The 16904-nt window shown below is 42.1% G+C and overlaps 1 protein-coding gene across 1 annotated transcript; it reads left to right on the plus strand.

The window, feature by feature from the left end:
- The first annotated feature begins 1714 nt into the window (after positions 1-1714).
- LOC147853593 (hydroxycinnamoyltransferase-like) lies at positions 1715-3573 on the plus strand. Its single transcript, XM_087331871.1, has 2 exons — positions 1715-2252; positions 2502-3573. Exons 1-2 carry the CDS (start codon positions 1809-1811, stop codon positions 3465-3467), a joined length of 1410 nt encoding a protein of 469 aa, XP_087187997.1. The 5' UTR covers positions 1715-1808; the 3' UTR covers positions 3468-3573.
- Positions 3574-16904: the final 13331 nt, after the last annotated feature.

Raw genomic sequence — 16904 nt, forward strand, 5'->3', positions numbered from 1 at the left:
TTAAGCCGACAAACGATCTGGGAAGGCATCGTTGAAGGGGGGATAATGTCAAGATTCGACTCTTGCATGACCATGTTATAATCGTGTGTTATGTGTTAACCACACATCTAGCATATAATCATGTATATACTTCCTCATTGTAGGTTTTAGCTAGCATCATGTGCATAATTTCTCCCTTGTATTATTAACACTTGGCACATGCATGCGTACCTATTGCCTACATGCTTTATTGTATCACATGCGTGCAACAAGTATGCATGACACTTAGTATAAATAGTTGAGTTCACCTTGAAGGAATTCAAGGTGAACAACGCCAGTCATGGACATATCAAACTAGTATTCTCATTTCGCCCAATCTTGTCTCCTTAATCTTCATCTCTATCTTTATGCTCTTGTGTCATTCCGTCATCGCTCCATTGTAGCCTCATCATCCGTGCTCCGTCTTAGTCCGTACTTGGTGTGTCCGTGACAGTGAGTTGTCAAGTTTTGCTAGGGTTGTAGCTTCAAACCTCCATTCTCACTTCTTAGATATATAAGAAGGAAGCCCGGATTGGGTCACTTTTAAATGAACCTTACTTCAGGAATATGGCTTCAATGATTCATCCTGAATGACGAAGAAGGATCTAATGGATTGGCTAAGCAAAATGAGCAGTCGTCCAATGCCCTTAGTATGGATTATGTGAGATATGGAATGCCATATGATGCTAGCAAATTGCATCAAAAACTGAAGCTTCAAGGAGTGTCTCTGAATGCGATAACAATTTTTATTATTTTGGGATTTCAACATTTGCAATGGTGTAGAAGCCATTGAAAAGGCCAAGCATTCTGTACTCATCTTGTAAATAGAGGGATATGCAATATTCATTGTGATAATGTACTATTTTGTATAGTGACTCTGGCCATTTTAATTATAATACCAATGGAGGATATTTTTATGGGAAAAAAAACTCCAAAAATGAACCCTTCCTCCTTTTATAGGAAAATCAAGGGGAGGGGCGCCTTATTTGCATTGAATTACAAACATCCAGTTCTCAATATTTAAAGTGCGAAAAGAATATCATCAAAGGCAACTATTCTAGAATCGAACTTTGCACCTCTTACAACAATTTAATGATTCTAATAATATTTTTATATTTTCATATGTATAAATAATATCTTAACTCTCTCTCTTTCTCCTTTGCCCTTTTTCTCACATGTCACATGTTTTCTCTCTCACGTTTTCTCCCACACCTTCACACTAGTCCTTTGCCCTTCTTCACCCGCAAATCTCATGTTTGGCATGCCACATCACAACACTCCAAAATGATAGCATTAAATCGTCAACCTCAAGAGCTTTAGAGCTTTGAGTCTCTACCCCGTTCACCCGTGTTTCTCATGCTCGGCATGCCACATCACGACAACACTCCAAAATGATAGCTTTAAATTGTCAACCTCAAGAGCTTTAGAGCTTGGAGTCTCTACCTTTTTAGATGAGACATTAGTTCCCTTCGATTTTTAGATGAAAAGATTGGAGGCATGGAACTTGATGAAAAGATTGGAGGCATGAACTTGAAGTGTGGACCATGTGTAGCATGCGGCCTTCCCGTGGGGGAATTTAAGTTATCTATACAACTCCTAGTACAAATCAGTCCATGCTTTTGAGAATCTATGCTACACCTTCCCATGGGGGAATTTAAGTTATTTACACACCTCCTAGTACAAATCAGTCCATGCTTTTGAGAATCTAAAAAGGGTCAACATGAGACAATGTGATCATAACCTCATGTTTAATTCCCTAATGTAATGTTCCATGTCACCTTGAGCCCAACATGAGTTCTTGTCCTCCTCCTCCTATTGTGATCGAAAAGTCCACAACAATCATCCCGGCCTCGCCTTCCACAAAACGCCACCTATTCCTTTCGTCACTTGACATACATTGGCGAGAGGTACATTACAACAAGAGAATCCTCTTCTACCCCAACATTATCACCACCACCGGTTGCCACGATGCCACCGAGACATTGAAGACGAGCCTCTCGGCCATGCTCGTCCACTACTACCCATGGGCGGGACGTTTAGCCCTAGATCCCCAAGGCCGTCTTATCATTGATTGCAATGATGTGGGTGTCGAATTCGTGGAGGCCTCGGTTGACTTTCAAATGAGCGAGATTAACCGAGAAGGCTTCCCGATGATGCCCCTCTACGAGAGCCTTTGCCGACCAGTGGATCACACTGGGGATTGCCTCTACACGAGCCCTCTACTCTCCATCCAGGTACACACGTGAAATGACATCTAATAATGTCAATATTATTTATAGCATCATGAGATCTCATAAACCAAATGTATTTGATTGACATGATTGAATGTGAATTTTAGACCTCATAAACCAAATGTATTTGACATGATTGAATGTGAATTTTCCATCTCATAAACCAAATCTATTTGATTGACATGATTGAATGTGAATTTTAGATCTCATAAACCAAATGGATTTGACATGATTAAATGTGAGATTAAGCAGGTGACCCGGTTTTCGAACGGGGGGATATCATTAGGACTATCGCATAGCCACGTTGTGGCGGACGGGAAGTCGTTGTGGGATTTCATGGTGGCATGGGGGGAGTGTGCAAGGGGCAATGTCGGCACGACGATGCCCCCGATTCACGAGAGAGAGAGGCTAGCACTCACTGGGCCTCCGTCCAAAGATGTAGCGAAGCGATACACGGCAAAGCTGCAGAGGAATCACGATCGATTCATGGAGAATGGTGGCAGTGATCATGTAAAACTTCCGAAGCCGCCACCGATGGAGACGGGGCTAATTCAATGCATGTTTGTTCTGCCCGCATCATCGATCAAGAAGCTGAAAGCAGAGGCAGGAGGGAGCTACACTACCTACGAGGTCTTGTGTGCCCACTTCTGGCGACAATTGACCCAGGCTAGGCTATCTCCTCCAGACACCAAGGTAAGGTTCATGGTGATGGCCAACCTTAGGGCCAAGATGGAGCCGCCATTGCCCCCTTCCTACTTCGGTAATGTCCTGGATAACACCTCATCCGATGCGCGTGCGACCGATGTCCTGGCCGAGGGCCTCGGCCACACGGCCCGACGTATCCACGAGGCTGTCCTCATGTGTACACCCGACTCCCTCGTGGCCAACATTCATTGGCTCGAGCTCCACGGGAACAGCTCCGCAGACGCACGCAAGGACTGGGCTGAGTTCCAGATGGCGGGCGCTGCGAGCTCCCCGAGGTTCCCTGTGTACCAAGTTGAATTCGGGTGGGGCCGTCCCGCGGCTGTCCGATCGGCCAAAGTCCCGGGCGATGGAGAGATGGTTCTTTTCGGGGGCCACGAAGGCTCCTCGGGCCTGGGTGTTGGGGATATAGAGATATGTGTAGCCCTTCCATCTCATGTCATGGAAAGGCTCCTCAATGACCCCACTTTCTTGGCCAAACCCGTGTCTAACCCCTTCCACTACTACAAGAAGTAAGAAGTAGTAGTGGTAACGGCGAATAATGTTACAAGGCATTGCCTTGCATCCTCCGACCTTGTGTGTTACCTAATGTTGGAGGGTTTCAAAAACTTTCGTGTATTTTGTCTACTCCTAGGCATTTTCTTAATGCTGGAAGGATTTTAAATAAAGTGCTCTCCTTCTCTCCATAATTGTATTTTATTGCGTATACTTTTTTTTTTCCTTCAAAGATTTTTTTCTATAGTATTAAAACATCGAGAAAGTACAAGTAAAAGTTATGTGCCCGTAGGCTTACAACGTAATGTATGTACACCTAAACTTGTACATACAAAAACAACTTATATAGGGTATTGAGCCTTAAACGATACATTAACATGTTGGTTTTATATCAAGAAAGGGTCCATGGAAGATGATAATTCCATTGAGGTCTTTGGTTTGTCATTACAAAGAGAGGCACCTTCCTCCATAAGTGAAGAAGCTTCATCCTTCTTTTATGAATATTTTCTGGAGAACCAGACATGTTATCATACTGCCCACGAACTACTGTCAACAATGTTTCCCATATCTCAAGCAATACCTCTGGAATGCCAAGCTTTGCGGCATCGTAAAGTCGATTGCATCTACATTTCCATAATACCCATAATGTTATCGTTGTCACAGTTTTCCAGATCTAGACAGATCACATCTGCTTTCGAGGTTGCTTAAACGGACTAACTGATATCAATCTTCTGTTATATGCCGCCATGGCCTCTTGTATATCATTTGCCTCATACAACATCAGGCTGGAGTGTAATATTCCCCACACCGTTGCTCCCCATGAGAACAAGCAACCAACATTGATTGTTAGGAATAAAGAATGAACTTTATTCTATACTTGCTGATCCAAGGGACAAGACTAGAGGGCATGCTTAGTAGTCTCCGGCGTTGCATAGCAAAATCCACATTGCCTGAGATTATGTGCTACATTCCCTTTTAACGTCTGGCCAACTGGTAATGCAACATGCACTAATAGCCATCTAAAAAGAATAAATTTAGAAGGCCCCTTGAAAGACCATATCCATCTCCAATATGTTTTCAACTACAACGTTGAAACACCCTAGTTAGTCCAATGTTTTTGTGCTGCTGGCGCCATTACATTCATAGACCTTAGTAATGACCTTCTTAGCTTTGCTGAATACTGTAAAAGGGAACCTTTATGATATGTTCCCCCAAGGAATATGTCCAGAACCAACCCCTCAGATCCCATAGTAGTCTTGCAACAGGTTCTTTTGCATACAACCACATCATATCACACATATGAGCAATAGAAGGATAAGGATCTAGCAACCACTTCTTTCCCATTTTTGCAATCACTCTGACTGGTGCATTCCGCATATGCTAAAAGTAGCTGCAATCAAAAGCATGAGGCTGCATTCTATTGTTATCAAGAACCTCAAAATGAGATATGCACCCATTAGGTGAGATACCCTTGACAACCAACAATATATCATTTATGAAGCATCCAAACCAAAAATGCTCCTGTATGGGTTCGAAAGTCACCGCTAATGAGGAATATGAAGCTGAAATGGCAGCCATCATTATCTTGGCTCCATGAAGAGTTTGTAGATGCGCAAGTCGATCTACTTGTGGCATCTGTCTTTAAGGCCTAGATTGAGATAAAAGAACAAAACAATTTGCATACTTTGATTTTGCTAGTCCCCAATACCTTCGATATTGAAAGAGCTATATCAAAATGTCGAGAAGGAATTCTCTACTCCATACAAATACACATACAAGCCCAAATGCAAAACTCCATATAACACAAAACACGTTCGTGTTTAGACGTGGAAGGATCGTGCATTCCACTTTTAGATTCCCTTTGTAGTCACACAATTTTAGCCTGTTGTGAAATCGGACGTACACCAGTATCACATGATCAACCAAACATGGTGAATTTATTGATTTATTAATCTGATGCATCTCTATACCTAGAGAACATGCTATTTATTGGAGAAAATATAAATGTATGAGATTTATTTTTGCAATGTTTACAAATTTAGGTTGGGGTTTACCACGCATTCATTTGATACAAATTAATTATTTGAGGAAAGCATTAACAAACAGGGATTCCATTTTCGTGAGATGTAAAATGCAGAGGTTTACAATGGTTAAACTTTCCAAGAGAGGTGTATATGCTATTTGAGAAATTGATATTTACATATTATTGAATACAATACATTGCAATTAATCCTTAGTAAAGATCATTAGGATATAATACCAAATGTATATGTTCATGACAACACATGAAAATTAGAAGTAGAAAGCATACTAATAACTATTAGTTTACATGACATTAGACATAAAAGAATATACCCAAAACATATATGACAATTATTAAGGCATAGGCAGTGCTAAATTTTTGGGTGCCAAAATAGGGACAACACTCCAGTAGTAACGTTGAAGCATGTATTAAAATTTTCATTTGATTGTGTACACATAAACACTAAATCAAGAAGTTAAACACATATATACAAATGGCGTACTAATAATCTATACAGAGCACACATTGATAACCCTCCATACATCTAGTCCAGACAACCATCAACCATAGAAACATGATTGTTGTATAATCCCCTCCAATAAAGCAAATACTCCCCAATATCTACCAATGCCTCCTTTAGTCCCACTATAAGTTTTGGACGTGCATCTTATGTGGTTCTCTGATCTCCAAAGGACGACATCCTGTATTCTCATTCAGAGGGGGGCGATGGATATGGGTTATCGGAAGGTTAAAAACTTGCCCCTTACGTACAAGATTTCTATGGATGATGTCCTGTCTTATTTTATTTTGTTCTGATGACAACACACCAGATGCAAGCTCTACTCCTAGTGTAGATCGAGCCTCATCATCTTTTGTTGAACTCGATGACTCAGAATCTGACATTTTGGTCACCTTCTTTTCTTGAGGCCTGGACTACACAACATATTTCTTTATTGGTGCTTTAACAGGTGATAAAGAGGCTGCCTTCAAATTAACATGGCCTTGAATGTTTGGCCTCAATGTTGTTATCAGGTTGGTACTTGTCTCAATAGCATTCCGGAAGGATTCTGGCCCGCATGAATCCTTCAACAAGTAATCTTCGAAGACAGTCATCTTACGGACTCCTTTTGTACAGTTGACTAACACAACCAAATTACTTGAGTCCACGTCTTCATAGTCAAGCCACAAAATTTTGCCATAGCTAAATGACCGATCTTGGGCAAGCATCCCACGTCCAGCTAGTCTGGAAACTAAGAGTACTACCTTCTTTTTCGAGTTGACATATTGCAATGCCCACTTGTGTCCAATTAAGTCTCTGTCCAGCTGGTCTTCACCTCCTCCAATCGTGACAGATGACTTCTGACTAACTTCGCCAGACAGCTGCCTCACGATTTCATCCTCAAACACGAGTTTCTTTCCCTTTTGCGGATACGTGACAACAGGGATCTTTGTTGTCTCTGGTGGAAAGCTTTGATACTTAATCCGAATTTTTTTGAGTGGCCTCTCCTCCATAGGATCAGTCGACCTACATGAAATAATAGAACAGTGAACCTAAACCTACATTATCTCAAATGATAATGTATTGTAAGATGGTAAGGTTTGGAAAATGAGAATTCAAAAAATAGCTTGGCCTCATTAAGCTCTTGCCTAACAACTTGTGTAAGGGACCTACTTAAAGGGTGTAGTAATAAGGTCAAAAACCTAGTAAGAGGCACTGGAAAGGGAGCTCAAATAATGGAATAGTGAAACCTAAATCCTCCTAACTGGCAATGGTAGTAAGGTAGTAAGGTGGTATGGTAATGTTTTTGCCTCACTTCAGTCTTACAGTATGCACATTCCTAGTAAATGAAGGTGGTATGGTGTGCCAAAATAGCAATCCAGTAATGTTTTGGCCTCATTTCAGTGTTACAATAAGCACATTCCTAGTAAGTGGTGTAAAGGACTTGTAGGATGGGGGAAACAAGGTTAGAAACCTAGGAACTTGATTACAGGGCATGATAAATGTATATCTAACGTCTCTTAGTTCTCTAAACCCTCAAATTACTAGAAATTTGACATCTCCATCAGTGTCCATATCTCAGGTTGCAGGCCAAATTCTACTATATTTTGACCTTCATTCAGAATTTCTAAACATGTTTTTACTTCTTATTTTTAGCCTAATGTTTGCTTTCATGTTTTTGATGTCGGATAGTGGCCACCGCCTTTCTATTCAGAAGCTTCCAGTCCGACTCCAATACCCCTCTAGGTATTTCTGCTCTATCGATTGGCTCGTACAGGTCTTTTACTATAAGAAGGTCTTCCATCTTTATCTTCCAGTGTGCATAGTTTTGAGAGTTTAGAACTATCATACTTGGGAATCCGCTCACACCTCCTTCCATGCTTGCACCTCAAGCTCTAATGCCAGATTGTTGAGAAATTTATGTGGAATAGATCACAATAAATGAATGAACTACGCGCTGAAATACGAATCACAAGAAATGCCAGAAAGACAAGATAAACAGATGTACACAGAGATTTACGTGGAAACCCTAAAACGGGGAAAAACCACGGGTGAACAGATTTTTCACTATAGTATAGTGGATATACAATACAGAGATGATTACAACACTCTGTCGAGTGTATCAACCGCAAAGGGCTCTTCGCGTTTGCTGTTACACACACAACTATGGCGCAACTCTCACTTCTCTCTCTCTCACTCCCTATCGTTTTGTTTCTACTGTTTTGCACACACATAAAGTTTGCCCTAGTTGTATATATACTTACACAACTTTATGGCTATTTACATACGTAGCCTTCATGGGGCGCACACTTAGACTATTTACAAGTATAGTCACCCGAGTTGGCTAATTACTTCCACTGTCGGCTTTCCGAATAGTCGGATCTTCCCTGTCATCGACTGTCGGCTTTTCGATCAATCGTTTCTTCCTCCCACTAGAGGGACATATTCCCAACAGTATCGAGTTTTGGCATTAGGAGCCTCAACTCGATATGGCGTATCGAGTTGGGGATCACAACTCGATATGGCGTATCGAGTTCTAGCGTTAGGAGTCTCAACTCGATACGGCGTATCAAGTTGGGGGTCACAACTCGGTACGACATATCGACTTTTGGCGTTAGGACCCTCAACTCGATACAACGTATCGAGTTATGGCATTAGGAGCTAAATAAGAGCTTGATATTGCGCACAGAGACAATGACAGAGAAGGAGAAGACGTGTCTACCTCATCTTAAACGTCTTCCTAAAGATGTCAACAATGATTGTCTCATGCAGATGCACTTTGTGGGTTTTTTAGCATATAATGGAAGTGTTAAGCCTCATGTCTTCGTTACCTACCCAAATGTCCACAATGACCCTAATTTAACAGTCATTGTGATTCAAAAAGTTTTTATGCCTTGGGGCAGTCTTTGTCGCCGGCTTTATATATTCAAATTGACAATACTGCTTGTGAAAACAAAAATTCTACGGTCTTTGGTCATCTAAGTATGTTGGTGAACCAAGGAATTTTAAGGAAAGTGAAAGCTAACTTTCTATTGGTTGGTCACACACATGACCATATCGATTAGATGTTCAGTAACTTCTCTAGGCAATTATCATGATATCATGGTTTCACGTTACCTAAGTTGTTCGACATCATTCGTGATGCATATACGCCACGCCCAATTGTGGAACACTTGAAGGAAATATATGATTTCAAGAGATACATCTCAGATGGTTGAGAGTGAAATGCCAAAGTGTTAACGCCATTAAATAATATAAGTTTCAACCACATATTCTTAATAATAATAAAATGATCATAGTGGTTGTACATTATTATATGCAACGCAATATTCATCCTCCCCCAAATGGGAGCCTGAAGGCGGGTGTCAATTTCTACTTCATATGCCTTCTACTTTTGTTTATGGTGTAGGACAAATGTCGATTGAGACTAAAAAAGTGGTCACCAATGTACTAGGTCATAATCAAAATGATGTTTGGATGCAATCACTACAAGACAAACGCAAGCACATTGATAATGCGAAGAAGTATGTTGGGGAACAAGACACGTTATGTTGGGATGTGTTCTTTATAGATCAAGAACAAATTGTTGACAATTGTGTCCTTGGTACTTGGACCGTGCAAATCCCCTTCACATGGAATATACAACAGTGTCGTCATGAAGATCCGTCACTACGCGCAGATCGTGAGGCGGAACCGCCGGGGTTCTGAACCGGAAGGATTCAAAGTCGGTACAAGCTTTGGCGCAAGCTTTGGCGAGAAAGTACTTAAGATAGATTGGGAAAGAGAGAAGTTGACATTAAACGATTGAGAGAGATTGATTGAACTTTTATCTTTGGATTTAAGAAACAAGTTATACGATCAATTTCAGAACGAATTTCTTCCTCTTAATTTCATAACAAAAAAAAACGCGTTTTTTCTCCTCCCCCTTCCTTCTTTTATAGATGCTCTCATGCATATGATGCATGTGAGGGTACAAGACATGCATAAAATGCATGCTTGCCATTTGGTGCTTATGTATTACATGTGGTGCATGATAACCATGTCACTCATTTTAACTCTCATGTATGAGAATTTACACATAAAAGTACAATGATAGAAATATAAATTCAACTAAATGGCATGGCTTAATGGTAAGCCAATTGACTCTTAACTCGGAGGTGCAAGGTTTGAATCCTTACTTGCCCTCTTTGTATATGTATACATGTATATATATTTATATATTTATTTATCTAGTCACCGGACACCGGTTCGTCGGATGCTGTCGGTTACCGGTGCCTCGCCGGATGCAGTCGCTGGATTGCCGTCGGATGCCGGTGTCTCATTGGTGTCGGATGCCACCGGATCACCGGCTCCATCGTCGGTCCGGTTTTGGTTGGCCAAAACCCTTTACGAGTAGTTAGCCCACCTCCACTCTTAGTTCAAGTTACCTTGAACTCTCTATGCTCCACACATAAACACAAAGATAATATCTTTTGCTCTACCTTATATATGATGAGAGCCGTATTTGTCGTGCTTATGTGGGATATCCCACAATTTTATCTTTTCCTTTCACAAACTTTATACCCTCATATCTTGACATTTAGTTGTCCGTTTCTCGTGTAATAAAGTGCATTCGAAACCTCCATCATTTTGTACTTAGATATTAAATTTATTTAAAATGTTATCTTCACAATTATTGTATTATGTGATTCATACTCGATTTTGTACGTTTTATGGGATTTTCACACTATTGCCGAAAATCTTCATGACATCCACCCCCACCAAACCGCACGTCCTCCGGTACGTGCCAAGAAGAGAGAAAGTGAGATTTCGGCTATGGTGATCAATTAGATTCCTCTATGTCTTCATTTACATCCGCCCTATTATGTTCATCGTCGAGGTGATCGAGGTCAGGATCCTTGTCTTGTCTTTTCTTGAAAATCTTTAGTCTTTTTCCCGCAATGGGTACGGCCAACCTTGATCCGTCTAGTTCCACAAGGTGGTATGTGGCATTATTGTTGGCACTTGTCACCACATACGGCCCGAACCATCTTCTTGCGAACTTCCTTGTTGCATTGTGTTGATTGTCAAGGGTGCTATCGTAAACCAAAACCCAATCCCCTTCTTCAATCTTCTTGGGACGAAGTCGATGCGTGTTGTCGAACCGAACTTTGTTCTTTACTCGGGTTGCCTCCATCATCTTTCGCGTTTTTTCTAAATCTTCAGGTCTTCTTTCAAGTTGCCTTATCCGCGCCGCTAATAACTCTTCTCGGCTCATCTCGTTCTCCCACGATATCGCTACCCATGAGGCGATCGTCCTTTCGATGGGCATAATCGGCTTTTGTCCATACATAAGCTCCGTCGGCATATACCCTGTCACTGAGCTATGTGTCATTCTATCGGCCCACAAGGCATAGGGTAATAATTGTGGCCAATTCCCGACTCGACCGTTGCATGCCCTTACGATGGCTTTAACGATAGGTTCATGCCCTCGCTCAATCTTCCCATTCGCTTACGGATTGTAGGCAGTCGTGAGGGAGAGCTTCACGCCTAGTCTTTCAAAGAGCTCTGTCGCTTCATGCGCATCCAACTCCCCTCGGTCGGCCACTATCTTCCCTACACATCCATATCGGCAAACAACCTCTTCAAGCAGAAATTTGCAAACGGTTGAAGTCGTCTTATTTGTCAAGGCTCGTCCTTCCACTTGATTTGTCAAGTCTTCCCTTGCCAGCGCTAAGTACTTCATTTGTCCCACTCCCATTGGCATCGAGACCAGATCCACCATCCATTTGAAGTGTATGGTGAGTGGGTATGTCGGCTGTAACTCATCACGATGACGTATATTTGAATATATTTGGCAAGTTTTGCATGTGGACACGAAATGGAGTACATCTTTGTACATGCTTGGCCACCAGTACTTCTCCTTCAACTTTTCGAACGTCGTCCATGTTCCTCTATGACCTGCCCAAGCACTCTCGTGGAATTCGGTCATCAACATCTCTTGCTCTTCTTCCTTTACCACCACTCAATGTGGTATTCTTGTCCTTCTTTTTGGATGTCGCCAAAGGAATCCTCCCTTCAAGAAGTATCGGTAAGCTTTCTTTCGGATTTGTAGGGCCTCCTCCTTTGTCAACGAAGCATCTGTCGTCAATGTTCTTAGGAATCTACCGATGAGTAATCACTCTCCTTCGTACTCGTTCTCGTTGAAGGCGTGGAGGGTTTGCGTGTCCTGGTCTTCCGCCGACAATCGAGCCATCTTGAAGAAGTCGAGGGCGACATCTTCATCTTCCGAAACCATGTTACTTCCATTTGAAAATCTTGCCCTCGACAGCATGTCAGCCATGGCGTTCTTCTTCCCTGCAATGTGATGGATCTCTGGGTTTAAAGACTTGATGTAGGCGATCCACCTTAGCATAGCAAGATCTAGGGTCACACATCCCGAGACCATTCCGAGAATTGGGAGACAATCTGTCTCTATTATCACTTCTGACCCGATCAGGTAATCTTTGTCCGTCTTCACTTCCGACACAATACCCCAAAGTTCCCACTTGACTTGGGCATATCTTTGTTGCCGTTCGCTGAGAATCTTTGCTCCGAACCGGACAACATATCGCACATTATCTTCACCTTCTTGATTGATGACCCACCCGATTCCGGTTGGGCTCGTATCTACGGTCACGTTGTCGTGCCTTTCGGCTCCGGATCGTTTGCGTGAGTCGGGTGGGAACCGCCGAGGTTTTGGACTAGGAGAAAGAAGAATATGAGATGAGGCTAGTAATGAATAGATTATTAGAAAGAGAGATAGAAATCTCGTGAATCCCACGAGTGTATTGTATTCGATTAATCAATATTTAGATAAGAATATGTATTTAGATTGAAAGAAAGATATAAGAAACTTGTGAATCCCACAAGTATAGATTATATTATTTTCGTGAATCCCACGATTATATTAATCGGTTGGTGTTTTCGGAAATATATCCAATTTCCAAATATTTCACACACTATTACATTGTGCTCCCCATCCTTATGTAGTGATGAGTAAGTCTTAGTAATCCATGCTTTTTCTCTAACTATAGACCCCATGCTTTTCCTATAGATAGACTATATGCTTTATCTAAAGTGATCATGCTTTTTTCTAACTTGTGCGTTTTTTATCATGTACGCTAGATGTGTATGTGTAGCTTTTTCTTTTGTTATGCGTTTTTCTAATGTTTATCCTAGCGTGAATTTACCTTTCTATGTGGGACATCTATGCTTTAACACTAATGAAATGCTAGTGTAATGGTAAGACATTACATTATTAACAAGGAGGTGCAAGGTTCGAATCTTGCCCTATGCATGTTCCATTTATTTTGCTATTTTCTTCTATTTCTTCATTTTTTATTGAATCTAATACTATATACGTTTTTCACGTAGTGTACAAAATACACTACGACACTCGCCCCCTCCAAACCCGCACATCCTCCGGTATGTGCCGAAGTTGTTGGTGTTTGTTAGTCTCCTCCGTCCGGTCTCTACCCGATTGGTTTCGTTGCCGGCTCGTAGTACCCTCGACTTCTCTTGTTATGTTGACTTTGTCTCTCCATTTGGAGCACATCCATTCTTTCCACCCGAACCATTGTCGACATCCGATCCACCATAGTCTTCGTTCGCTTTTTGCATGGCCCGCTTGGTCCTTGTCATCCGCGGTAGTATCTTTTCTTGCCCTCTTTCTTTTCTTCATCAATCTCGACTTCTTTTCGGATTTTCGGTTTAGTCGGATTAGCTTACTTCCGATTCGGTCTCGTTGGATCGTCTTTCGTTTAGTTCGGCTTCCTTTCCGATTTGTATTCGGTCGATCCGGACTCGGTTGATCGGTTTTTACCGATTCAGTGCTCTTTCGGGTCGGTTTCTTTTCTTTTCTTTTCGTTCGGATTTGCTTTCTTTTCTTCGTTTTCACCTGCCTTGTCCGGTTCGACTTTCGGCACTTCTTTCCGTTGTTCGCCACGTAGGTCCTCCGATATGTGCTCGTTGTTCGGTCCTCGTGTGGTTGTAATGCATGCTTCTTTTCTCGCCGTAGCGCGTGCTTCTTTATTTGCCATAACACGTGTTTCTTTATTCGCCGTAGAGCGTGCTCTGTATTACGCGCTTCTCCCGTCGTAGACCCGACCTCCGCATTGTCGCACTTTCTTTTAGATTGGAATTTCGGATGGATCATTTTCCATCCGAACTGACTTCCGACTTTACCTTCCTCGCCGCCATCTCCCGTCTCTCCGGTCTCACGTTGGTTCTCGGACACAACCGCCGAAGTCTCTAGATATTGTTGGCATGAATCCTCGGTATTACCTTCTTTCGTAGTTTCACCCTTAGCATTCTTCTCGGCTATCTCTTCATCGTATTCGTCGGCTTCGACATTCGTTTTCTCTCCGCCACCTTCCGTCTCTTCGGTCTCACGTTGCCTTTTGATCGCAACCGCCGGAGTCTCTGGAATCAGTGGTGGGGAAGTCTCGATATGGCAATCCGCCATTGATTCGTCCATAGCCACCTCCGATTCGATTTCGTCTTTTGTGGCTACCTCCTTAATCAAGTCCTCCTTGCTCTCTTTCACTGCATCAATTATGCTTACCCCTTTTTCACCCAATGTTTCGGACACTTGTATTCTGAAATCTTCTTCTACACTTGGGTTATCGGCCTTATCCTTCATCGTTGTTCTTTCGCAAGACAAGAGGGTAGCTTGTTTTACACCCTCTTCTGTCGCACCATCATGTTGTATTTCGGCCTTCATATCGGCTCCATCGTTTGTCTTCAATCGACCATCCTTCATCGGCCATGTCGTTGACAAGATTCTCATCTTCCTCTCATCATGTCTCCGGCATACCCTTTGGACTTCGGCCCAATTTTCGGTAAGACCATTCGTACCGTCATCGTCTTCGAGTTCGATCCCGATGTCCATCCTTTCTTTTCGATCGATCGATTTTACGAACATTAGGACTTTATCCTCCCCCACCAATCGTTGTTCCCGCTCCGAGAGTTGAGCAAGACGATGCTCGAACTCTAGGAATGCTTGTGTTGCACTTCGGTGGGTCTTCTCCGATGCCACCCATTCGTCGAATTTTCGCCGATCTTGTCCCTTTGATCTCTTGTAATCATATGCCTCTCGTAAAGCTTCTTCGAATGACCCCCATGTCGAGTTTTGTTGCCGTATCTTGTGGATTCTCTCTTGTAGCTCATCCGTGGCCACCCGATTGAAGGATGTCACTTGCAATCCTTCCGGTATCCCACATCGTATCATCTCCGCCTTGTAGTCACGTAGATAGCGTGACACATCGTTTCCGTTGAATTGTCCGTTTCGTTGTACGAGCCGCTTTACTGCCCCCGTGATCTCCGACATCACTCGTTGTTCTTGTAGCATCCGCTCGAACATCATCATCATCGTTTTGCTCATTGCCTCTTGTTGATTCTCCATCTCCTTGCCACCCGCCTTCACGTCGGGTTCACCAACTGTGTCGTGCCTTTCGGCTCCGGATCGTTTGCGTGAGTCGGGTGGGAACCGCCGAGGTTTTGGACTAGGAGAAAGAAGAATATGAGATGAGGCTAGTAATGAATAGATTATTAGAAAGAGAGATAGAAATCTCGTGAATCCCACGAGTGTATTGTATTCGATTAATCAATATTTAGATAAGAATATTTATTTAGATTGAAAGAAAGATATAAGAAACTTGTGAATCCCACAAGTATAGATTATATTATTTTCGTGAATCCCACGATTATATTAATCGGTTGGTGTTTTCGGAAATATATCCAATTTCCAAATATTTCACACACTATTACATTGTGCTCCCCATCCTTATGTAGTGATGAGTAAGTCTTAGTAATCCATGCTTTTTCTCTAACTATAGACCCCATGCTTTTCCTATAGATAGACTATATGCTTTATCTAAAGTGATCATGCTTTTTTCTAACTTGTGCGTTTTTTATCATGTACGCTAGATGTGTATGTGTAGCTTTTTCTTTTGTTATGCGTTTTTCTAATGTTTATCCTAGCGTGAATTTACCTTTCTATGTGGGACATCTATGCTTTAACACTAATGAAATGCTAGTGTAATGGTAAGACATTACATTATTAACAAGGAGGTGCAAGGTTCGAATCTTGCCCTATGCATGTTCCATTTATTTTGCTATTTTCTTCTATTTCTTCATTTTTTATTGAATCTAATACTATATACGTTTTTCACGTAGTGTACAAAATACACTACGACAACGTAAATTGGTTTCCCTTTGGTATAGTTGGCCTTACTTACTGCCGGAGCTTCAAGAAGCAGTTTCTTTAATCTTCGCATCGCATTTGTGTGCTCATCTCGCCATTCGAACTTCATTCTTTTCTTTAGTAGTCCATATAACGGTTCGGCGACATGAGCGTAGTGAGGAATCCATATATGATAAAACACGCACGCTCCAAGGAACCTTCGAACCTCCGTTTGGTTTTCGCATTCTTCTTTCATGTCTTGGATTGCATTCACTTTGGATGGCGAGGGATTCCGGCCGTATGCTCCACACAAGTGACCTACCACCAAGATCTCCGGTTGCCCGAATGCGGATTTTTCTCCCGAAAATGTCAAATTCGCATCTTCGAGCCTTTGAAGCACCTTCTCGCAATCTTTCATATGATCCGCAACGAACTTTCTACAACCTTCCTTATCTTTTGATTCATCTTTCTCCTCATCCGAACATCCTTTTATCGGAATATCATCCAAGAATGGCATCGTGATGTCTGGGATGCAATCCTTCAAGACTTTATTCATGGCATTCACCATATGAGCCACCGAGTTCGTTGCGCCTTGGGGTAAGGTACACATCCGCACAAGTTCGATCGGAGTCCTCATGGTTGTAATGTCCCGACTGTCGATCGCCAATTGGAATTGGTCATATCCGGAGTACCGCAAACGCTTCGGCAAATTCGTCCATGCTCGGACCGATT

Source organism: Azolla caroliniana, unplaced genomic scaffold, assembly GCF_043228905.1.
Source record: "Azolla caroliniana isolate FFs.n. ecotype wild unplaced genomic scaffold, voAzoCaro1.0.p SCAF_16, whole genome shotgun sequence".
NCBI classification, from domain to species: Eukaryota; Viridiplantae; Streptophyta; class Polypodiopsida; order Salviniales; family Salviniaceae; genus Azolla; species Azolla caroliniana.

Bases quoted from the DNA above. Each gene is read 5' to 3' on its own strand.
- LOC147853593 (XM_087331871.1), top strand. From the start codon at position 1,809: ATGAGTTCTTGTCCTCCTCCTCCTATTGTGATCGAAAAGTCCACAACA. The intron at 2,253-2,501 runs GTACACACGTGA...GAGATTAAGCAG, and splicing joins GCCCTCTACTCTCCATCCAG to GTGACCCGGTTTTCGAACGG.